At 47.1% G+C, this 25,168-nt stretch overlaps 1 protein-coding gene across 7 annotated transcripts in view; it reads left to right on the top strand.

Moving 5' to 3' along the window:
• The window catches only part of FOXN3 (forkhead box N3), a 408,488-nt gene that overhangs the window by 154,662 nt on the left and 228,658 nt on the right, over positions 1 to 25,168 (top strand). For 6 of the 7 annotated variants that reach the window (XM_057544390.1, XM_057544389.1, XM_057544384.1 and 3 more), the window contains one exon: positions 15,398 to 15,954. In XM_057544390.1, the coding sequence (XP_057400373.1) occupies positions 15,412 to 15,954 (543 nt within the window). In that variant the 5' untranslated portion in view covers positions 15,398 to 15,411. Of the gene's footprint in view, positions 1 to 11,376; positions 11,659 to 15,397; positions 15,955 to 25,168 lie in introns of those variants that run through there. The other variant, XM_057544385.1, reaches the window with a different exon arrangement.

Genomic DNA, 25,168 nt, shown 5'->3' with positions numbered 1-25,168 from the left:
GCGGCAGGCGTTGCAGGCAAGGAGACATCGCTGGAGTTCGGAGGGAGCCGGCTGTCCCCGAGTAGGTCTGCATGAGTTCCAGTCCTCAACATCCGTGTGGCCCGGGTGTCTGTGGATGAAGACACTTATTCCAGCAAAGCTGCCCGGCCAGATTCCCAAGGCCAAAGAGAACCACGTTTTTCCTACAAAGAGATCGACAAGACGACCTTGCAGGAGCCCAGCCAACTGGAGGGTCCACATCACTGGGAATGGCTATTACTTCTTCCCCATCTCTACGTCTTCCCAGTTCAGATCATTAAGAGAAAGCAAATGGTTGCAGCTGCCTCCTTACTGTGCCCTTGGAGACTTGCCTTGGGGGCTGGTATGAGGGGGAGATGAGCCTGGGCATGCCAATAGCAGGTGGGATTGCTTTGGAACGGATGTCATGACGCTCATCCCTCCCTTTGAACTTGGCCTGGGCAGCCTCCGGAGAGCTCTGACGTCCACTCTCTGGGACTGGACTCCATCTGGAAGTCCAGGACTCTGTGGCATGCCCACCTTGGCCCTCGGGTCGCCTCTGCTGGCGCTGCTGGTGCATGGATGCTTGCCCGGGGAGTCTCAGCCAACCGCCTGCACCCCCGTGCTGAGGTCTCTTTGACATTAGCTGTGAGCAACAGGCACTAATGGCTGCCATCACCAATGTGGGCAGCACCCCCTTCTGGGATCCATATTGTCAGACAGCTGGCCCGAGGCAAGGAGGAAAGATGCTCAGTATTCCTCTCTAGAAGAAATGCCTGCTTGTTTAGGGGCCAAATCTTTGGAGCCAGAGTCACATGTCTTTGAGTACAGAGAAATGAGGTGCTGTCGATCGCACCCACAGAAAGACAGCAATCCAGTTAGCCACTTCCTTCCCAGCCTCCACCCCTTAGTGATGGGGCACTCACAGGCACTCATGCCTCACGCTTTATGGGCACGTTTTGCTTGCATCTGAATCACAATATTGAAGGCACAAGAGATGCTATTTTTGGAAGGAGTCAGGGTTTAAAAACTGAAAGTGTTGGGTGAATTGCACTACCCAGTAGAGGAGAAGGGACTTCAGGTTTGGCTGTTGTAACAAATTAACTTGCTTATCTTCATAAAAGAACTTTGTACAGCAGGGAAATATGTGGATAATATTTTTAATCTATGTAATGTTTCCCAGAGAGTTCACCAAATTCGGAGCTTTTACTTTGTTTTAAAAAGACAATCTTAAGGAGAAGAATTGATTGTTTTCTTTCACCTCCCTCCGAAAAAGTAAAATGAGAGAAGTTATTTCTTGGCACGGTTAAGACTTTGGCAGACATAGTCACCGAGACCCATGAGACTGTGGTACTTGGTGTACTTGCTGAAGAGGGGAAAACAATAAATGCTCTTAAAAACATTGGAGGAGGAAAAGGTTGATGATGCTACTTTTCTTTCACTGATCTGTAGAGTTATTAGATACCAGTTTGAGAGAGGAATAAAAAAGAGCATTTTTTTTCCTGTTAAGTGATTGAGTTTTTTGATTACCACTAATTCCACATGCTATGAGCAGAAGAGAAGTGTAAGACGGGGTCCTTGCCTCTCAAGGCTCTTAGTCAGTTTGACACTCAGTAGCTAGTTGATTTATTTTTTATTACAAAGGTACACCATACCACGTTGATTATGAAATAGAAGCTGAACTTTGTCTTTTTGAAAGTAGTCCCTTTTCATTCAGCTTAAAAGTCCCTTTTTTCCTTCTACCTCCTGGTCACAATTTTTCCTTTCTTGACCCCCACTGCTTCTGGCCTTTTACATCCTTGACCTCTAAGAGGTTCTTTAAGACAAAACCAAATGCTCTGGATTGATCTGAAGCTTCCCTTGGTAGGAACACGGCTCTAAACTCTGGAGCCAAACTGTGTGGGTTCAAATCCCAGCCTCATCACTTACCAGCTGTGTGACCTTGGGCAGTTGGCTAAACCTCTCTGTGCCTCAGGCTCCTCATGTATAAGATGGCCATAATAACAGTATCTACCTCACATGGTTAATGTGAGGCTGAAACAGTGAATATTTGCAAAGTCTTAGAACACTCACTGGCACTGAATAAGTGGCCAATTGAATACAATCGATTTCATTCTTCACGGGTTCCATATTTGCAAATTCTCCTACTTGCTAAAATTTATTTGTAATCATAAAATCAATACTTGTGGTGCTTTCATGGTCATTCGTGGACATGTGCAGAGTGGCAACAAATATGAGTAATCCAACACACACATTCCCAGCTGAGACAAAGCAACTCTCCGCCTTTTTGTTTCAGCTTTCATACTGTAAACAAGCGTCCTTTTAAATGTCTCTTTAGTGTCACTTTTTTGGTGTGCTTTTTGTTGGTGATTTTGCTGTTTAAAATGGCACCCAATCACAAGTGCTGAAGTGCTATCTTGTGTTCCTAAGTGCCAGAAGATTGTGATTGCCGTGTGGAGAAAAGACAAGCTTTTCCTGTGTTCGATAAGCTTTGTTCAGACATGAGTTGTAGTGCTGGTGGCCATGAGTTCAATGTTAATGAATCAACAATATATATTAAATCAGGTATCTTTAAACGGAATCGGAGAAAATAAGGTAATGTATTGATCAGTTAATGAAAATGTCGTGACCAGTGGCTCACAGGAACCTAACCCTAGATTTCCTCTAGGAGGAGTGGTTCAATATTTGCTAATTCAGTGTTTGACTGAATAATAAGAATTGACTGCAGATAAATGGAATCCAAGTACTCAGAGGGGCAGCTTCCTTTAGGACAAGCTTTTGACTGTAGGGAGTATCCCTGGGAGGGCAGGAGAAGCAGGAGTAGTTCTGGCCATGCAGAGTGTGCCTCAGCTGGGCACAGATTTTTCTGTCAGATTTAAAAAAACAACCACCAAAAAGATGCAACCACATTTGGTCCCTTAGAAGCATAAGGTGTCATAGAAGATCCATCTGGAAACGGAGAGTAAATGTTACCCCTTCCCCACAAATTCTTAATTCAAGAGTATTTTCCCTCATCTTTGAACCTACATAAGAGTTTGTAGAAAACGTTTGATACTCAAAACCAATAAGTTGAAAGCTTTCCCACAACCAGGCAATAGACCCCATTATGCAGGGTATAACGTTTGTTATACTTAGCAATTCTCTTGTTTGCTCCGAGCACCAGCCTTTTCAGAAAGGGATCATTTTGTCCCTTCTGATTGAAAAGATCACAAAATGCTTCAATTTGGTGAGAAGTTTTGCCAACATATCTATTTTCCCCCAAACTCTTACTTTATGAAATGTTTGCAAATTGTTTCACACATACAGTATATGAGAATGTGAAAGTGATTCAGAAAAGGGAAAGCTTCACTTAAAACGACTGGAAAATGTAAGTAGAAGGGAACAAAGGGAACATGGGTGACTGTGGCCCATATAATTTAATAACATGCCTCTAGCCTCTTATTTTGGCAGTTTCCAAGGTACCACGATTTTAAAAAACAATGTCCCAACAAACATCCACCTGAAAACACTGTTGCATATTTCAGTGCTTTCACTCAGTATGTATTGACTGAGTGTCTTCTGTGTGTGTCAGACACTGGAGTAACTTTGCTTGTGTACACTGCTGAATAAAATAGGTATGGATCCTGGTTATATGGGGCTTATTATCTCATGGGGGTAGGCATTCTGGTGGGGAAGTTTACTGTCTTGCTTTGGCATCTCCTTAGGATAAATTCCTAGAAGCTGGAAATTTAGAGTCAATGACCAGGCTCGCTTAAGTTTTAATTCAGTTCACCAGACTGCCCTCTTAAATAGTTATACCAAGTCACGTTCCTCCGATACCCACACCAATATTGGTGTGGTTATTCTTTTTAAGTCTGTGCCAATCTGATGGATGAAATGAGATAATCACAATTGTTTGAATTGGCATTTCTGGGATTTCTTTGCTTTTTTTTTTTTTACTGAGGTTGAGCATCTTTTCATGGGTATATTGCCATTTGTGTTTCTCCTCTTGTGAATTTGCCCCATTTCTCATTAGGGTGATAATTTTCTCATTGAGTTGTAAGAGTTATAGATTTAAAATATTAACCCTTTTTCATATGTATGACAAATACATCCTTGTTTTTTTTTTTTTTTGTCTTTGAACTTGATTTATGACCTCTGGTCTTACACACAAAGTTTAAATTGTTTTGTAGTCAAATATGTCATTATTTTCCTTATGATTTATTTACTTAACAAAAATAGCTCTAAGTGCCAGGGCACTGTTACATGTGTTTTACGGATATTCATTCATTTAATCTTTATCACAACCCTACGAAGTGGGTCTTGCTGTATCCTCCATCTTTCCCCCGTTTTTTTTAAGATGAGGAAACTAGGGGTTTCCCTGGTGGCGCAGTGGCTGAGAATCTGCCTGCCAATGCAGGGGACACGGGTTCGAGCCCTGGTCTGGGAAGATCCCACATGCCGTGGAGCAACTAAGCCCGTGCGCCACAACTACTGAGCCTGCGCTCTAGAGCCCGCGAGCCACAAGTGTTGAAGCCCGTGCACCTAGAGCCCGTGCACAGCAACAAGAAAAGCCACCGCAATGAGAAGCCCGCGCACCACAACAAAGAGTAGCTCCCGCTGGCAGCAACTAGAGAAAGCCCGTGACCCAACGCAGCCAAAAACAAACAAACAAATAAATAAATAAATAAATTTATTTAAAAAAAATAAAGATAAGGAAACTAGGTAGAGAGAAAGAAGCTAAGTACCTTGATTAAGATTACCCAGTTACGGGCTTCCCTGGTGGCGCAGTGGTTGAGAATCTGCCTGCTAATGCAGGAGACACGGGTTCGAGCCCTGGTCTGGGAAGATCCCACATGCCACGGAGCAGCTGGGCCCGTGAGCCACAGCTGCTGAGCCTGCGCGTCTGGAGCCTGTGCCCCGCAACGGGAGGGGCCGCGATAGTGAAAGGCCCGCGCACCGCGATGAAGAGCGGTCCCCGCACCGCGATGAAGAGTGGCCCCCGCTTGCCGCAACTAGAGAAAGCCCTCGCACGAACCGAAGACCCAGCACAGCCAAAAATAAAAAAAAAAAAAAAAAAAAAAATAAATAAATAAATAAATAAATAAATAAATAAATAAAATTAAAAAAAAAAAAAAAAAAAAAAGATTACCCAGTTAGTATGTGGTGAAGTGGGAATACGAACGTAGTCCCAGGCCACTAAGCTATATCAGCTCTGGTCTTGGTATTAGGCTCTCTGTGTGTGTTTAATTGTGGTTGCTTCATAAATGCTCACTGAATCTTCCACATCCTTGAGGGCAAGTGCCACATCTTTTATTTCTCCCAGTTCCTTCCCAGTGCCCTCCACACAGTACTGGGCATGGTATAGCTATATGCTTAATAAGTACTTTTTGACTGAATGAATTGACTAAATCTGGATTCTGGATCATCAGCTCACACTTTTGTTTATGCTCAAAGAGGAGTTGACAGGTTCTATATTTTCCATTTTGCTTCCAGCAGGCGACTTGATAGGCTCGGCTTTGGCTAGGGCACCTGAGCTAATGAATGTCCCTCCACGGGTTCAGCTGTACTTTCCCCTTACTCCACAGCCTTCCTTCCCTCTTCATATAAGCCTCCTGGCTCTAATCCCTGCTGGAGAAATTCTAATAAGCCTTTTCCCAGGCACCACCCTTCAGAACCTGTCAGGTAAACACCAAGGACGCACAAGAGGAAAACCCCAAGAGGGCATGACTGGAAAGCCCAAAGGATGCTTGAACGAGCCTTTGAAACTCACCAAGAGATGGAGGGTCTTCCAGCTGTGGTCCTGGGTGTCTCTTCCTTCTGCAAAGGAGGGAAGGAAGTGAGGAATTATTTGGCTACTATGAACAGCATTCTCACATGTTATCTCAAAGAGACTTAGTCAACCAACAATTAAGGAGTTATCTTTGAACATAATCTCTTGTCTTCTCATATTCAGTCATTGGATAGATTCTCTTGGTTCTTCCTTTGCAGCCTCTCACGCATTCATTTTTTCGAGTCTCACTGACTACTTTCTAATTTAGTGGGTCCCAAAATGTGGTCCCTGGACCAGCAGCAGCATCACCTAAGAGCTTCTTAGAGACGCAAACTCTCAGGCCCCAGCTCAGACCTACGGAATCAGACACTCTGGGGGTGGCGGCCAGCAAGCTGAGTTTGCATAAGCCCTGCGGGTGATTCTGATGCACATTCGGGTATGAGAACCGCTGCTCTAATGGAACCCCCCTTTTATTTTATTTTATTTATTTATTTTTTTAAATAAATTTATTTATTTATTTTTGGCTGTGTTGGGTCTTCGTTTCTGTGTGAGGGCTTCCTCCAGTTGCGGCGAGCAGGATCCACTCTTCATCGCGGTGCGCGGGCCTCTCACTGTTGCGGCCTCTCCCGTTGCGGAGCACAGGCTCCAGACGCGCATGCTCAGTAGTTGTGGCTCACGGGCTTAGTTGCTCCGCGGCATGTGGGATCTTCCCAGAGCAGGGCTCGAACGCATGTCTCCTGCATTGGCAGGCAGATTCCCAACCACTGCGCCACCAGGGAAGCCCCCCCCTTTTATTATTCAAACATTATAAATGTGTTGGGTGCTCATTGTAGAAAATTTGGAAAATACAGACAAGTATGAGAGAAGCAGGCAAAAAAATTACCCCATAACTCTACCCCGCAGAGGGAAACACTATTTTACTATTGTAACATTTTTTCTTATTAAAAGATATGTTAAAAATATGATAAAATATGATAATATGATAAATGATATGATTTTATCATATATGATTATCATATATGATAAATATGATAATCTTTGTTTCTTTTTGTATGGATTACTGCGGTGTTTTCTGATGGGTTCTGTCTACTTTTGGTCTTCAATTTCCTTCTTTCTGCTCCTAAAACTCATCTTGGATCCATGATCCCATTCTTCTTCTTTTTTAAAATTGAGATATATTTGACATATAACACTGTGTGAGTTTAAGGTGTACAGCATACTGATTTGATACATTGATACTGAAATATTATCGCCACTATAGCATTAGCTAATACCTCTATTGTGTCACATAATTATCATTTCTTCTAGTATTGCGAATAATCAAGATCTAGTCACTTAGCAAGTTTAATGCTTATAATACAGTTTTGTTGTCTATAATCACTGTACTGTGTATTAGGGCTCTAGGACTTATCTACTAGAGGCAAGCTATTCTTTTTTTTAAAGCATATTTCTGATAGAACAACTTCTGGATCCAAAAATACTCAATGAGTTCCTCTTCCCCTCTGATTACTGTACATAAACTGTTTACCTTAGCATTCAGGAAGTTTTGTGATAGGATGTTTCCTCGCTTATCCACTAATATGTATGCTCCATAAGGAACAAAAACTTTGTATCCCTGGAACCTAATAACGTCATGTACTTGGTGGGCCTCAGTATACTTGTTCAAGGAATGAATGCATCTTCTTTTTTTTAAATTAATTAATTAATTTTTGGCTGCCTTGGGTCTTCATTGCTGCACGTGCAGGCTTTCTCTAGTTGCGGCGAGCGGAGGCTACTACTCTTCGTTGCGGTGCGTGGGCTTCTCATTGTGGTGGCTTCTCTCTGCGGAGCATGTGCTCTAGGCGCACGGGCTTCAGTAGTTGTGGTGCACGGGCTCAACAGTTGTGGCTCGTGGGCTCTAGAGCGCAGGCTCAGTAGTTGTGGTGCACGGGCTTCGTTGCTCCGCGGCATGTGGGATCCTCCCGGACCAGGGCTCGAACCCGTGTCCCCTGCATTGGCAGGCAGATTCTCAACCACTGTGCCACCAGGGAAGTCCTGAATGCATCTTCTAATACAGTCAAGTCATAGTTGATAAATCTGTATGCGCCATTCATGTGTCCTGCCTGGAAAAGCAGTTTGTGCTGTGGCGCTTTCTCAAAGTGCATATGCCTGGGACCTGTCCTAGGAGATTCTGATCTATTAGGTGTGGCTTCCCAGGTATCCCCAGTTGAGAAGCTCAGGTCTAGAATGTCCCTTCCCCGTTTCTATGGATCTATATTTATTATTCTCCTTCCAAAGTCACCTCCCTTCCCCTCCCCAGTCCTGTTGTACCAGATGGTTCTACTATGCCTCCTGCTGTTAGGAGGGGAGAAGGGAAAAGTTATCTGAATTAGGCCAAGCCAATCAGATTATTTCCCTGGGAATCTGAACTGTGTAGCAGAAGGCTGAGGCAGTCTGAAGGTGGTGGGTGCTGGCAATCAGAAGGTCCTTTGCTGCTGGCAGCCATGTGTTGTGATATATGAGTAGAGGAAGCCAGCCTTCAGGGAGGAGAGTGGACAGACATATAGAGGGAGGTAGGAAAGACAACTTGGTCTCAGAAGGAAAGAGATGGATGGAGAGGAAAACCGCCTCATGACGCCCCAGTTCCACGCAGTCCAGCTGTGCTTCGTGTCCCAGGCTTGACCCAAGTTCCCACTTGGGTGTCCTTTTCCCTGGAGTCAATGTGAAGGATCCTGTTCAGAAGCCCGTCTTTCCAGGCCTGCCTCAGATTCCTCCTCGTATTTGAAAGTCCCTCAGGTCTTCTCACCTGCAGCCCTCTCTCACTGCCATCACTGGCCTCGAGAGGGGTCGCGGGGCTTTACATTGAACTGTTCATAAATAATCATGTTGGCTAAATAACCAGTGGTGGGGGAGGGGCTTTAACGTTCCAGGGCAGAGAAGCATGTTGGAGAAGAAAGCACAAAACACCATGGCGAGGGCCAGTCCTCTCCACAGAGGAGGAACCTGGGCTCCCATGCTGACTGCAGACTGACTGGGCTAGAATCTGGGTCCTCCTGCTCCCAGATACAAGTACTCTCAGCCCAGGCCCAGATAGGGCTGCGGAAAGGTCCCATCAAGTCCCCAGTCAGGAAATAGGTGTTGCCCAAAGTGAGTTCTAGAGCACACCTAGGATTCTGCTATCAAACGTGTTTGTAAAACAATGATTTAAACAGTTCCACTTGTTTCTTTGAGGCTTCTCCGGCTCTAAGGCACAAGGAAGGGTACTTCCTGAAAGTTCAAGAGGGGAATTGAGAATGAGTCTGTTGCTAAGCGAATTTGGCTCCTGCCCCCCTTTGTCAGGGAGCAGGTCCCAGAGACGAAGTCTATGGAATTATGAGGTGGAAAGGCCACTCTAAGCCTTCTTTTGGCTTTTAGCAAAGGTCTGGATTCCCCATTTCAGACAGACAGGCAACCACGTGTACCCTGCTCTCCACATCAGGCAGGGCTGGTCCACCACTTCCTCTTCAGGCTGATGATACTTTCTCACAACTCTTGCTGCATTGGTAACGGGAGAGAGAAATTAAGAAATATGTATGAGAATGGAAGAAACCAAAAGCCACAGAGGGAAAGAGAGGTGAGCTCATGAAAGGCAGCTTACCTCACCTTACTCCACCCTCTGCTTAGGGGCTGCTTCCGGCCCAAAGCTTGCTGCGTCTTTAAGTTTCTGTTCACATAGGATGGCTGCTTCAGACACAGTCCTTGTACAGTAATCACGTGCTTACATCCCGTCCTTTTGAGCTCTGAGGAAGAAGGAAAGGACAAGGGGTCAACATACCTGCCACCTCTACTTAACATAGAGATTTCCACCTACGGTGTGAGTGTGGTCGGGTGGGGAGGCTTGGGACCTGGCAGTTGAAGGGGAGGACGGAAGAGGACTATTTCTTCCTCCCCAAGCCAGCAAAGGTCTCTGGCCTTGGTTCCTTTGATGAGAGATTCACCAGCCTCATCTGATAGGCAGATGGAGGTATCTGCATTAGGCTGAGCTCCTGTCCTGGCTTTGTTACCACCTCTGACCTTTAGAAACTCCAACTCAGGACTTCAGATATATCTCATTTGTCCCTCTTGCTTCACGCTTTTTGCTTAGCGACTTGGGGTAGGTCAAGTGTTCAGTAATTAAAGGGGTGGGGCTGGATGACCTCAGGCTGCCCCTGGGCCTTCACCTCTGAATCATCTCCCAGGTGGGTGGGATTTGCCTTGGCACTGGTAAGTAATAAGGCCTGTGGTGAGTGCCCTGCTGAAAACTTACCACCCACCATCTTGGAGCTTTGTGAAGTGGAACGACTCTCAGATTGATTGGGGTTTCCTTATTTTTGGAAATTAAAAAAACTCAGAAACCCGGTGGGATTTTTTTCCCCCTTTGGCTAGGTTACAAGGTACTGCAACCTGGAGCAGTTTCTGAGGGAGATCACTCCGGGCCTTCTCACTGGTTTCCCTGCGGTTTTCAGAGAGCTCAAAAGGGCCGGTCCTCTGGCTCAGGTGGTGGCCGGCAGAATGACCTGGGATTCTCTTCTGTGCAGGAACCCACTGATTTGGTTATCTGGGCGTGGTGTGCAATCATATTTTTATTTATGTCACCACCAGGGTGTCCTGTTGGACTCTCCTTTCATCCTCTCCAAAGGCTGCTGCTTGGTGTGGCTTCAGCAGCGGGTGGCCCATCTTTGGAGGCGCCTAAAGACTTGGAGTGGTGGCCCTGCGAGTTGTCGGTGGGGTTCTTGAAAGCTCTAAATATGAAAGACACGAGGCTTGTTTTCGCTGGAGGCTTAGAGGTCGGCTGGGGCGTTGAGCACAACCCACTGGAGGCCCCACGGTTTGGCCTTCAGGACGGGCCTCTTGCTCTGTAATCTGTAATGGCCACCCTCCCTCCCCGGCAGACACGCGCCGGCGGACAGACGAGAGGCGCAGCCACCTGGGCGGGAGGCTGCGGTGCCTTTGTGCCTTTCCTCCCAGGGCACGAGGTGGCAGCTGGAGGAGGGCTGGGGATGGCCCCGGGAGTCCCGCCAGGACGCCGTAGTTGGGGAGAAGTGGAATCTCTTCTCCCCCTCGCAAGCCTTGCCCGCATCGTAATTCTTTTTATTTTTACTTTCGAGCCATGTAAGGCATGTGGATGGGTAGGAGCGTTCCGGCGACACGTTGCCAGAGGCGCAGCGCCCGCCGGCCCGCGTGGCCAGAGCCCGGGGAAGGGACAGGCCGCGCGCCGCCCGCCCCACCAGACCCGCCGATCACGGTCGCGGCTGCCCGGGGTCGCAGAGCCCGCGCCGGCCACCCCCGCTCCGCGAGGCCGCGGGAAGCGAGTCCGCGCGGCCCAGCCGGGTCTCGGCTCCGGCTGCGCCTCGGGAGCGCCCGGGCGCGGGTAGCAGGGCCGATCGTGGCGCGGGGAGCTCCGGCAAGGGCCGCCCCGGCGGGTCCGCGCCCCGCGCCCCAGGCCGCTGGCGGCCCGGCCCACGTTTTCCCTCTCTCCCTCTCCCTCCGCCCCCTCCGCTCCGTCCCTCCCCTCCGCTCCGTCCCTCCCCTCCGCTCCCCTCCCTCCCCGCGCTTCCCCTCCTCCTGCCTGGTCATGTGTCGCCTTTTTTTGTTTGCAGTGGAAACAATTTCTCGCCGCTCGGCGCGCCCCGGCCCGACGCGCCGCGGCGGAGGCGAGCGGGAGGCGGGACGGGGCGGGGAGAGCGGCGGGGCCGGCGGGAGGACGCGCGGCGCGCCCGGCGGACGCCGCAGGTCCCATGCCGCGCCGCGACCCCCGCGCCCCTGCCGCCCGCCGCCCCGGGCTCGCCGCGCCGCGTCCGCGCGTCCTTAGCCGGGCCACCAAGCGATGCCCGCTGGGCGCCTGCGAAAGTTTGTCGGCTCCCGCTGAAGGGCAGCGGCGCCCCCGCGTCCCCGCGCCCCGCTCCGGCCAGGTGAGTTTGCTCCCCGCTCCCGCCCGCGCCCGAATGGGATTGGGGTGACTCGGGGCGGGGGCAGTCGTTCGAGGCTGTCCAGGAGGCGACCTCGCCGCTCTCGACAGACCGGGGAGTCCGCAGTTCCTGGGTGAGCGGGCCCGGGATTGGGGGGCCTGGCCGGGCGGGGAGACGGGAGCCCCCGAGCGGGGAAGTTGCCCAGTCCGAAGAGTTTCCTGCCCCGACGTGCGGGCTGTTTCCCGGTGCCTCGATTTCCGAAAAGCCGCCCTAAAGGAACAGAGTTAGTATTGTCCGCGAAGGACTGGATCCCCGCCGTTCCGGGCCGGGGCAGGGGGTGCCGATCAAGGGGAGACCCCAAGACGACAGACAGCCTCCTAACAAAGATTCCCGCCCCCCCTCCCCAAACTGTGCAGGCTTGGCACCGGCAGAGAGAGTCTCCGGAGACTCTAGAGGCTTGACTCCTCCTCACCCCGGCCCTCTTTGAAACCCTCCTTGGGTCCTGGAGAAGTTGGGGGACGGCGGGCTTTTATTGATGTGTTTTTAAGGCTCGCCGCGGTGCGGCCAATAAAAGGTTTATGACATCTGACCGGCAGTGAAGGTATGCGAGCTCCCAATTGCCCTGTATAAGGGGAGAAGAGCAGTTTCCCCGTTGCCTGGCAACGCCGCTGATTGACGCGGGACGCAGCCAATCGCCGCTCCCGCAGGTCCCCTTGAAATGTTTTTGACAAGTACAGTAGACGGGAGTGGAGCGCGTGCGTGCGTGCGCGCGCGCAGAGGGGGGGTTGCCCCCCCCCCCCAACTCGCAACTGCCCTGCTCGGCTTGGAGAGGATTTCTCAACTTTTTAAAGTTCACATTGAACATCTGTTCAGAGCTGGGCCAGTAATGTCTTTGTCAGTTATTTGGAGCCCTCTGGTAGTGGGCAAGAAACTAGCTTTCCTGCTGCATTTTCTCCGTTAAAAAAGAAAAAAAGATAAGAAAACACAGCAAGTCATAAAAAAACAAGAAGAGGGTGTGCGTGTGGGGAACGTAACCAATAGCAAACCGAAAAATTGTTAAGGAGGTCACTAGTGAATAACTATTTGCGGATCCGGTGGAGCAACCTTATTGGCAGCAGATTAAAAATGTTTGCTTAACTGCAGACTCACATGATCCGGATTCTTTTTTTTCCCCCCCTCTAAAATAGGAGGAAAAAAAGATTTGGTGAATTATGTAGTTAGAGTACAATAAGGAAAACTCCTCAGCTGTGGTTTCTGGGAACTGTTTTTTAAAATGGAACTGTAGTGATCAGCAGCTCTTGATACCGTTGCTATAAAATGCGGGATTTATAGGGATGCAGTTAACAGTTGGAGAACATGGGGGGCACAGAAACACAAAGCAGACAAATGATCCAAGGGTGCTGGGCCCCGGTAACCCTCTTTTCTTGACAGTGCTGTTTTTCTAATAAAACCATATTGCTGGCAATGTTTGTTTAAAACAAAAGAAAACGTGGAGAATAGCGTGTTGGTTCCTTTGGGAAGCTACTGACAAATAAGCAAATTAAAAAGAAAGAGAGCAGCATGTTGTCATAGCAACAGTGCAATTAAATTACTTTACTGTCAGCCATGATATAATTTTCCTGTTTGGAAGCTCAGGAGACATAAAACTTTCCTCTGGAGCTGAAGTTGACTTCAGTGGCTGGGTCGTTGTTCTCTTTTGTACTCGACCATGTGGATATTCTTGGTTATCAGAAAATTAGGTTTTTTGATGGGGGTACGTGGAAGCTTTGAGAGAGACAAGCCTAATTTTGATTTGTTTGTAAAGAAGGTAAAAGGAGAATCAGGCTGGTCTCTGTCTTACCCCCAAATTTAAGATACTAGATTATTCTTTAAAATGTGTCCTGTACTACTCAGGTTAGCCTCCTTTTTTGATGAAAAAAATATTCCCTGTGGATGAACCCGAGGTAGGTATCTGAACTGCCCTGCTTCCGTGGGACTTTGGTCTCTGTGGATGTTTTATCTCCTTAGCGCTGGACATCTACCAGCAGCTCCAGAGAGCTCCCCCCCCCCACCCCCCGGGCCTTTGGTCTGTAGGTTCTGTTTGTCCACTTTTGGGGAGGGGGTCTGCTACCATTCTCAGGCACCTTTGACTAGCTGTTTAGTGCCCTACATTATGCTTTCTAGAATCTCATTCTAGAGCTTCCCTAGCTGAAGTGGCAGTTATTTTAGGCATGTTATCAGTGGGCATTTCGAGCCTTAGAATGATCATGTCTTTGCTCTTGATGTGTTCATTCTTTTTTCTAGATAGACTGCTTGATCTTCTTACTCAGGGGTGGGGTGGAGGATAAAACAGACCCCAAGCGCATTGTCTGAGCACTGTAGACGGAGAGTGGGAGACCTCTTTCATTATCTGACTGTTCTTTCCATCTCACATTGCGTGCTCAAGGGTTGAATGTGCCTTGTATCTGTCGGGGTCATTCTGTTTGTGGACTTGTCACCTCCCCCATTGTCTTTCCTCATCAGATATTTTACTCCCTGTTCTAGGTCATTGATAACAATGGGGGAGGGGTAGAGTAGAATTCTGTAGCAGTTTTTGTGGGATTTGCCTTCCTGTCTTGAAGCTCTTGGTTGCTCTCCTGACTTTTTTCACCGATTTTAACTTCAGTTAATAGCTTATCTTCACATTCCCATGTATTTGTGTGGTGTCTGACGTTACTCACTTTTTTGTTCAGATTGTAGTGTCCCAAAGAGATTAAATGTACTTCCTCCTCCAGTTTGAATCCACAGAATTCCTTGGCATCACTCTTTAGACTTGCCAAGTGTTGTTAAAGTTGCAGTTTTAGGTCATGACTTGTGGTGAAAGAAAGAAAAAAAAAATCAAATAAAACACTACCAAATTGATGCCCATCATAGCCATAGTTTTGATTCCTAGTCAGTTGCAGCGGTCTTTGTATGGAAAGAGCTGAACTTAATCTGAACCAACTGGCCTTAAACTTATAGGTATGTCCTTTTTTTTTTTTGAGAAAGATAAACAGTGAGACCTGTCACCCAAAGTGACATGGGCTGTGGTTGCACTTATTTTGTGGTGTTTATTGTGCGGCTCAAAATAATTTTGTACATATTCATGTATAATAGGTAAACTGAGGCAGCAGGAAATAACTGATTTTTCCAGGGTCACAGTGGGAGTCTTCATAGATCAGGAAGAAGGCATTGTGGGGTTTCCCATTCTTTTTTTTTTTTTGATTGAAGTATAGTTGATTTACAATGTTGTGTTAGTTTCTGGTGTACAGCAAAGTGATTTTATACGTATATATATTCTTTTTTGTATTCTTTTCCATTGCGGTTTATCATAAGATGTTGAATACAGTTCCCTGTGCTATACAGTAGGCTTATCCAGTCTATATATCATAGTTTGCATCTGCTAATCCCAAACTCCCAATCCACCCCTCCCCCTCCCATTCTTTTCTTGGCATGTGCACATTAAAGGTGCTGTGAACATTTCCTGGCTTGTACTTAAGGGGTAACAGGTCATTGCACCATGTGCGTGGTAGACCGAATTTACTGCTGTTAATCGGGCATCTCTGTGTGGTGGAATGTGGGTTAACGTCGCTCAGTGTGGGAGCCGTGAGGGGATGTTCGTAAGTGGTAGGGGGTCCACAGAGGTGGCAGGGGTGGGAGGGGGGCATAATCATTAGGGAGGGTATGGCTGCCTCTCTGTTTTGGGTTTCACCGCCTCGTCTTCTCTCTGTCATGTGTTTCCCAGGAGCCTTCACGTAAATGGGTCCAGTCATGCCTCCCAGTAAGAAGCCAGAAAGCTCAGGAATTAGTGTCTCCAGTGGGCTGAGTCAGTGTTACCGGGGCAGCGGTTTCTCCAAGGCCCTTCAGGAAGACGATGACCTCGACTTTTCTCTGCCTGACATCCGATTAGAAGAGGGGGCCATGGAAGATGAAGAGCTGACCAACCTGAACTGGCTGCACGAGAGCAAGAACCTGCTGAAGAGCTTCGGGGACTCGGTCCTGCGGAGCGTCAGCCCCGTCCAGGACCTGGACGATGACACGCCCCCATCCCCTGCCCACTCTGACATGCCCTACGATGCCAGGCAGAACCCCAACTGCAAGCCCCCCTACTCCTTCAGCTGCCTCATATTTATGGCCATCGAGGACTCGCCAACCAAGCGCCTGCCGGTAAAGGATATCTACAACTGGATCTTGGAACATTTTCCGTATTTTGCAAACGCACCTACTGGGTGGAAAAACTCAGTGCGACATAATTTGTCCTTGAATAAGTGTTTTAAGAAAGTGGACAAAGAGAGGAGTCAGGTAAGCCTCTGGGTCTGGAACTCAAGTTTTTCTTTTTGAAATTAAACATGTTTCTCCATGAATAAAAAATGTTCAGGAATGTAAATTCACCACACGGAAGTAGCAGTTATAAAACGGGTAATTCTATGTCATTTCATTCATTTAGATAATTGTCAAGAACTTCCTTTTCCTGTGTTTGGTGTTTCTAAAGCCAGATTGAGGGTTTCCCACTGGGGAACGTGGTTACAAAGCAGTGGTTTACAGACTTGATTGGTTCTGAGTATCATCGTCCTTCAGAGTCGGTGGGTGGGTCCCCCTTTGGCTTTGGAGACCAAACAAAGGTCTGTATTCTGAGGGCAGCCATGAACCATGAGGTCTGTGTGTATACATACGTATATATATATATGTGTGTGTGTGTGTGTCTGTGTGTTGTGTGCATATTTGAGGAAAGTTGCCACCGAGGGCTAGAAAAAAATGGCATCTATTTTCGTTCTGAACATTAACTTGGAGAAAGGCAGCTGGTCCAGGATTCTGGAATAAATGGACAGTGGTGGACATTGCGGGGGGGCGACTTGAGCATCCTTATATACTCCAAGACCAAAGACGCGAATTGCCCAGGTGACTCTCTTGAAATCGGGTGTCTACAAAGTGTCTGGCAACTTTGAAACTCCCTCTGAGTATGGAAGGTGGACTGAGGGTAAGGTTCCCATTCAAGACTGACTTTCAGAAGGTGGAATTTTGACTTTAAAGCCTTCAAAGCTCGAGCTTCGTTGTTCGCTAAAGGAAGACAGTTTTAATAATTTGCCTTATTTTTCTGGTAAGGAACGCAATAGGTACGGTAGAAATAGGATTGGCTGTCGGAGCTGGAAATCAAAATTGTGGCCTAGCGCTTGGGGTTCTGAAAAGTAATGTAGCCACGGTTAAAATAACTTGCCAGAAAACGTACTCTCCACGAAGTTTTCGTGTTGCCCTATTCTCACGGTTTTGGTTTCCGTGTTAGTGGTGCTGTGGTGTGGAGCTGGCGGTCTGCTTTCCATCCTTTTTAAAGTTCAGGTTCGGGCTCAGGACCACTCTGGAGTGGGCTCAGCAGCTGTGCAGGGTCGGGGCCTTTCATTTCTTTCTCTCCAGGAACAGGTATGTGCTTCCAGTTGAATCTTGAGCCTGAGAAGATTCTACTTGTCCTTGGCCTGGAAGACTACGACTGTGGCAGTGGTGAAACCCTATTTTTCCTTGCTGCCACTGGGCACGTTTGTCTGCAGTTGCTGTTCACCCCGAGTTTATGTTAAGATGGAGCGTGGGCGTGCAGGGTTTCAGGAGGGTGTTGCCCAGGAAGAGGAAAGATGTGGAGACTGAGGAGCTTTGCCGCTGATCGTGGGTGCAGGTGGCGCCTGGATCCAGCGTGCAAGTGTGAACACTCCTGAGTGCTCTGGGCCCTGCCTTCCCAGTTACGTACTTATTTTTATGTAACTGTAACAATCGGGGGGCACTGCCGTTGTCCCCAGGTGTCCATCACTTGTCCTCCTCCCCTCCGCATCCCAGAATGGGCATCCGAAGACTGACTTCCGGACTTGGCTCTGCTGAGTGTTTTAAGATCATTCCTTGAACTTAGAGAAAATTCGCCGCTCCCCTGTAAAGAACCAAGTCTGTGGTCTTAAAAACTTCCATATAGGTGGGTCCTTAAGAAAGGGAAAATCTGGGGAAGCAATTCCAGGGTTAGAAGGTAGAGAAGAAAGGGCTCTCAGGTCCGCCAGAGCAGCACATCCCTGATGAAGCAATGATCAGGGCTTTAAGTTGGTGTGAAATGATTCTGCAAGTTACCACATGCCTGGGTCGACGTGTTTGTCATCACGCCGGGGCACATAATAGTAATTTAGCAAATGCACACTCTGAAATGTTAAACAAGACCAGCTCCAAAGTATGCAGAGAGACCCGGGAGTATTATTCATCAGCCTGGGGAGTGAGAAGCGGGCGTTGGATGGCACCCCGGCAGGAGCGCCATCTCCCCCTTGCACCCCCCTGCCCCGCCCTGGGAGTCGTGTTTTCCTGGGGCGATGGTTGTCATTCCGCAGATAGCACCTGTAGAAGGGGAATGGTTTTAAGGGCTTGAGTTTGTTCATCTTGTGAAATGTTGAGCTCTGGCTTCCTGGGTGCACCGACCTGTATTAACATGCTTCAGATCAGATGCCAGTCACTTTTGCGGCTGGGAGTTTGTTCCCAGGGTTTGTGATGCTGTGAGAACAAAGCAAGGTGTGTGAACTCCCCACTTTACTCCTCTTTCCTCGGATAACCCTGGGGCCAGCTGCTGGCTGCCCTGAGAGGGGCCGACTCCCGGGTACCCTCAGGCACTGGTCTCGACCCATTCATTTGTGGTTTTCTCCGGTGGCCAGCTGAGTAAGGGAAAGGCATTTCCCTCACACTCTGCCCAGGGGAAGCTCCTCGGGCTCTCAGGTAAGCTCATGTTTTCCCAGAGGATTTTACTTGGCTGTAGCTCCCGTGCTGAGGTTTCTGCTGCAACACAGAGACTAAATGTTCCCGAATGTTGGTGAGAAAGATGCCAGGGGAAGGGGAGGATGGAAGCCTTGCGAGCTGTGTTTCCAGAGTTAGCCATTCCGCTTTTTGTTTTCTTTTTAAAAGTGTGGGACACGGTTTTTTTTTTTTTAAACATCTTTATTGGAGTATAATTGCTTTACAATGGTGTGTTAGTTTCTGCTTTATAACAAAGTGAATCAGTTATACATATACATATGTCCCCATAGCTCTTCCCTCTTGCGTTTCCCTCCCTCCCACCCTCCCTATCCCACCCCTCTAGGCGGTCACAAAGCACCGAGCTGATCTCCCTGTGCTGTGCGGCTGCTTCCCACTAGCTATCTATTTTACATTTGGTAGTGTATATATGTGGGACACGGTTTTAAACTTGGCATAAGCATGAGAATGCAGAATGTGGTGTGATCCTTGTCCCTGGGGCCTTGGGGCAGGCCCCTGCCGCACAGCTGCTTGGCTGGGGTGCTGGAGAAGGGAGCACCCTGGGTGGCACCAGAATCACCTGCGGCACTTACACACAACCGCCACTTCTCGGCCCCTTCCTGGAGACGCTGACTCAGTGGGTTTGAGGTGGGCTGGGGAAAACCGAAATTCTGATAAGCTTCGTACGTATTTCTGATTTACAGCCAGATTTGGGAATCCTTGAACTAGATCCCCTTTTGGGTTCTTTCCAGTGCTGAGATTTCATCAAGGACATATTCTCATGAATGGGTAAGTTAGGTGAGAATAGAGGTTTTTTTTTTTTTTTCTTCCTGTTTTATCTCTAACAGGACTTTGAAAGATAGAGGGTTTTTTGTTTGTTTTGTTTTTTTTTTTCCCCAATCATGGAAAATTTCAAACATATACAGTAGAGAGTATCAGTCACTGTACAGTAGTGACTGCATACAGTAGTACAGTGACTCTGTATAACCACCATCACTGCCCACACCACCAGATTTAGTAGTTAACAAGGGCTTGCCTCTCTTACTTCGTTCTTTTTTTTTTTTTTTTTTTGCTGTTGCTTAAGTATTTTGAAGCAAATCCTAGCCCTCATGTCATTTTATCCCAACATATTTTAGTGTGCGTAAGAACAGTTTCCATAACCACAATGCCAGTGTTGCCTCTGATAAAGTGAACAGGTCTTTGGCCTCACCTAAAGCCAGATCTGTGTTCAGATATCCTGGATGGTTTACAAAATGTTTGTTTGAATAAGGATCCAAACATTGCTTACACGTTGCATTTGGCTTTGTTTCTTCAGCCTGTTTCCATCCACGGCGGACCCCTGCCCCTTCCTTGTCAGATAGACCCCTCCACGTAATATGTCTGCTTCATTGGGGTTTCATTAAGCTTGTTCCTCTGTCCCCTTGTACATACATTCTGTGAAATGGAAGTAAGTGCTAAAAGGCTAGGTCACATTCCGGCTTGTTTTCCCTCAGGAATACTTTATAGACGAGTCTCGTGCCTCCTCACATCAGGAAGGCTGGTTGACCCACTCCTGGGGACGCTGCGCTTGTGCTGTGGGTTCATGTAGAGTCGGCTGTTCCCTCCCTCCTCTGCAAAGTCCCCATCAGCCTCTCATCTCACGGTTTCATCTATGGATGCCCTTTGCCCACATCAATCAAGATTGAGGTCCAAAGTCTGGGATTAAGTTTTGTTATTTCCTAAATACAGTTCTTAGTTGGAACCATAAGCTTAGCATGTACCAACCTCTCTGAGTATTTGTAAATGAGAAGTAAAGTGTACTTTTTATTGTTTTATAAACTGGATTATAATGGCTCAGGGGTGTGTGTTGCTATTTCTGTGCTTTTTCTTTACTTCCCCTCTTGACACTTTAACAAAACACATTGTTGTCATAACAGGGTTTATAAAGGAAACAGTGTGCAGAAATATGTTTATTATATCCAGGGCTGAGTGCTTTAAGTACAGATTTAGCTTGTAAATATAAGCAGCTTGTCTTGGTTGAAAGAGGCCTGGATTGGAGGCCAAGATACCTGGTTCTAGTTTTGATGCTGGAGATACATGGCTGTCTTGGGCCTCAGTTTTCTCAGCTATAGAAGCAAGAGTTTATTGTTACTTGAAGCTTCTTAATTTGGGGGTCTATGAATGTGAGAGGCTTTGCAAACAGCCTGAAATTATTGATAACATGTCATGTGACTATGCATTTTCCTAGAGGATCTCAAGATTTTGTTTGATCAGTTTTTAGGTTCTTAATGGGACCTCTGACCCTGGAAAGGTGCAGAACCTCTGGTGTTTTATAATAACAATAGTGGACTTAATATGGAACACTTGCTTTGTGCTTTCCCAATATATCATTTCTTTCTCACTACAACCCTATAAGGTAGGCCCTAGTTTCATTCTTAAAATAGATGATGAGTTAAGCTCAGAGTGGTTAAGCAACTTGCTGGAGGTCACGCAGCTAGTAAGTAGCACAATAGGAATTCACCTGAATTCCCTGCAAATCTAAAGGGCATGTGCTGAAATTAACTCTGGTGCCTGAGCACACTTTCTCAGTGTAGACGCTGCTGTAGATGATCTCTATGTACTTCCTCAAAGTAGCCTATGAACATGAGTTACAGGGGAATTAAAATAACCCAGATAAACTCAGAATTTACTCTGCGGGTACAGGATAGAGAAAGGTAAATATAGAGAATATTTTTGTGCTGTCAGGATGGGGCCAAGCTCTGTCCTTGTCAAGCAACTGGAAGGGTGTCGGCGTTTGCACGAAGCCTATCATGGCCCTCCAGCTCCCTGTTTCCAGGCTCTTCCCAGGCCCTCTGCCTCCCAGATCGCCTCCACTGAGGTCTGGCCCAAGTTCAAAGCCCCTTCTCCCTGCATAGACACTGTTTATACAAGTTCTCCCTCCAATTCCCAGCCCCCTTGATGTTCGCTTTTCCATCCTGGTGGATGAAATTCTTTTTCAAAGGCAGTTTTGAAAATGTAGCACCTCTTATATGGCAACACCCCCATACCACAGTTGCTCTCATTCCTTCCTCTTGGGGGTGCAACCACAGAATCAAGAGCATTTCCCTTTCCCGTGTAATAGCCACCATACCTGTGATGGTCACTTTAGGAAGAAGAAAGCCCTTAACTACTACTGTTATTATTTTTGGGGGGATGGGGATAAATGATGCTCTTTGAAAAACTGTGCAGTTCTGTCCTGATGAGTAAATTACTAAAAATCAGGGTAACGTGGGATGGGAGGACATGCAAAAATGAGATGAAGTGTATAAGATTCTTCCATGGCCTCTGGGGCAAGTGACGGTCCTGTTTGTCCCTGAGCTGGCGCTGCCCTGGGCAGCAGTAGGAACACAGCCTCTTTCTCACCAGCGCCCACTGCCTGGCAGGCTGCTTTCTATTGTCTATGCTATAGGCTGTGTAGCCTTGGAAGGTTGAGACCTTACCAACCTTTCAGGCCGTCTCTGGGGGCCCTGAAATAAACATACCCCCACGTCACAGGCCCTGGAATCGGAAGCACTTCGTACCAGCATCCTCCAGGAGGCCAGAAAAATCTATGTACTGCCTTCGGCCACGCTGCCCCACCGACCTTGCCCATTTGTTCCTTCCAGACACTGTTCTTTCTTGATTCTTCCAGGCATAGATGCTTTGGCTGGGGGGACATTTCTGTTGTCTTGCTCTTGCCAGCTGTTCATTGCTCGTTCATTCATTCGACAAACTTTTTAAAGCACCTGTTGTGCTCAGTACGTACTATACTTCACTATACTAAGTGCTAAAAGGGTACAAGATTGAATGTGAATGTGGCCACGGCCTAGAAAGACTTCGTGGTCCAGTGAGCCCCACCTGCAGAAATTCCTTCTAGCTAATGGAATTCACCAGCAGAAGCCCTTCTTTCAGTGCTCTCTCCCCCGTTCTACTTATCTGTTTCTGGTTTCTCACATCATTGCTTTTCTGGCCCTTCCATTTCAGGGATACCCTGCTTTTCTAGCCCCCACAGTGACTCCCCTGCTATTGACCTTGATGAGGGTCTATACACGTGTTCTGGAAAGCTTGGTTCTTTGGGATCACAGGGCCCCATTAATGTATCTGTCCAGTATCACTTTGCAAGGTAGGGCTTGGTAGTCCCTAGGCAGGTCTATGAGATGCTTCTTCATCGATGTACTGGCTGGATATGCAACCAGCAAGAAATTATTCTCAGAACGTCCCCTGTTGAGCTGAAGAGGCTCTAGGATTTCCCTTTGAAATCACTTTAGCTGCAGGATAATTCTCTGTGCTAAATAATATAGGAAGTTGGCACACCGATCTCCTATGTGAAAGTCATGTGTTTCGGTTCTTTCACAAATAGTGATGGGTTGTTGGGATTAATCAGTATCCTCTCATGGAGCCCTTGGCCATCTTAATGCTCTTAAGCTTTAGCAATATGATGGCAGATTGTAGATTTTTTAGAAAATTCTGTCTCCTTCCCAGTGGACATTTTTGCACTTGAAACAGATGATGATATATTTAAAAGCTAACGTAATGTTCGTTTCGATGATACTGTGTTTATTAGGCTGGTCTTTTGTTTGCAGATTTGGGATTCGTGGACCCCTTAAAGTGTTTAATTCTTGTTCTCCACCCGTGTCGCTTTTAACTTTTTTGCTGCTTCTCTCAATGAATACCTCCAACCAGCCCTGTAAGATTTTGTCTTGGCTGCATTTGCTTCAACACTGGCTTAAAGTTTTCAGACAGTAGGAATTCCATCCCGCCGCTCCTGTGGCATGCCTCCCTGTTAGTAGGACATCAGTATCTTATTGCCTGTGATTTCAGGGGCTTCGAACACCTTCTGCTTATTAGTTACTTTATTGAATAGAATTATTTGGTGATATCAAAGGTTAAAATTAAAAACGAGATTTGGTTCTTGCCTTTTAGGAGTTTACATTCCAGTGAAATAGGAGACACTATAAAAATATAAATAAAGAAGAGTAAACCGTCACAGATATGAGAAGTGTGCCAGATCAGTAAGTGATTAGTGTCATTGAGGTCACTCAAGGAGGCTTCCCCTCCCCAACGAGGGGCACTTGGAGCTGAGATAAAAGACAGTAATGGACAAGTTTTGAATATTCCTTACGGGGGGCGGGGCGGGAGCGCACTTGATAAATTGTTAGCAAAGCATGAATGAACATGAGACCTCCAAGAATGGAGTAGTTAGGATGAGGTTTGACTGTTTCTATTATAAATAGAAACTCCAAATAACAGTGAATTAAGCTAGAAGTGCATTGCTTTGTCACATAAAGTAAGTCTTGAGGAATTGGACAGAGATCAACATTCCGTTTATCTTTCTGCTCTACTGTTCTTAGTACACTGCTGGTTTCCATTCTCAAAGTCGTCTTATGGTCCAAGATGGCATCTGCTACCTTGTTCTCATTTTAGGAAGCAGAAAGGGGTATGCAGGGAAGGACAAAAGGGGGTTCCATGAGTTACCAATTTTAAGGAGCTTTTCCAGAAACACCCCCTCTCCCCCCTCCCCCCCCACTCTGCTTTCATCTTATTGGCTAGCACCTGGCCACATGACCCCTCTTGGCAGCAAAGAAGGCTGGGGAGTGTAGTCTTTTAGCTGAGCCCATTGCAGTCCCAAATAAAATGCTGGTTCTCTTACTAAGCAAGCATGAGATTTTCTGTCACAGAGATCTAGGCGGTCTAGGAGATGCATGTTGCTGGACCCAAGGGATGTGTTGGAACAGTATCAGAGAAAAGGAGAGAGAGAAATGGGTGGTCGGGGAGGTTATGTAAATGAGTATGAAGAATTGGTGGGGAGCTAGGATGCTAAAGGGGGAAATTTAAATTGCTCTTGTAACTTAAAGCAGAGATGATGACCCGTTTTTCAAATATTCCAGTTAATCAGCGTTTTGCTTCCAGATATTCTGGTTAAATTGCATTTAATATCTTCAAAAGCAATAGCTTGATAGAGGTGAAGATGTAGTCTGTGGCAGGTGTGATAAGAAGAAAAGCAAGGGAAATATATGGTTGAAGATAGGGAGGAACGTAAAGTAGTTCTTTTAATAATAACTTGATGGTTTGCTGTGCGAGGTTACTGACAGTTCCAAGAAGAGAATGAAGTCTTTGATTTACGTGTGTGTGTGTGTGCATGCGTGCTGTTTGAGTACCTTGGCTTGTGAACTCAGCAGGAGACCAGTAAATACTGGCAGAGTGACTCTGCTGCCTCTCAGGGGAACAGGGTCTCCAATTACCCTTCCTTCTCTTCCTTTTGTCCCCACAGGGTTTGTAGGGGGTCCCCTCTGGGCCCATTGGGGTCAAGGTCAGTGTTGCCTTCCACTTATTGGAACTCTGTGAAGAGCCTCATAGAAAGCGGTGACTGTCATCCTTGAGGGACAGGACCCATAAATGATTTAACTGATGTCATTAGATAGAAAACAGTCAGCTAGCAGAACACTTGTACATACGTACTTTGTTTTTAGAAGAAAAGGCCAAGTCATGTGAGCACAGACTCCAATCATGGCTGTCGTGGAAGGAGAAAAAAATCCAGTCTCCTGGCACCAGAGGACAGGCAGTGTGGCACAGAGCTGGAGTGCAGAGTCACGCTAAGTACTCCCGGAATACTTCACGGAATGCTGAGTTCCTTCTAGAATCTTCCCTAGATGCAGTCATGTAAAGTGAGAACCCGCATTCGCAGCCACAGTTCTGAGACCCTACGGAAGCCTTACTTTGCAAAGTAAAAATTAGACGCCTCACTTACAAAAACAAGTAGAAGTACTTCTTCTTC

The sequence above is a fragment of the Balaenoptera acutorostrata genome, chromosome 3 (assembly GCF_949987535.1).
Source record: "Balaenoptera acutorostrata chromosome 3, mBalAcu1.1, whole genome shotgun sequence".
Taxonomy (NCBI): Eukaryota; Metazoa; Chordata; class Mammalia; order Artiodactyla; family Balaenopteridae; genus Balaenoptera; species Balaenoptera acutorostrata.
The sequence above is the reverse complement of the archived record's forward strand: the minus strand, read 5'-3'. Positions and strand labels throughout refer to the sequence as shown.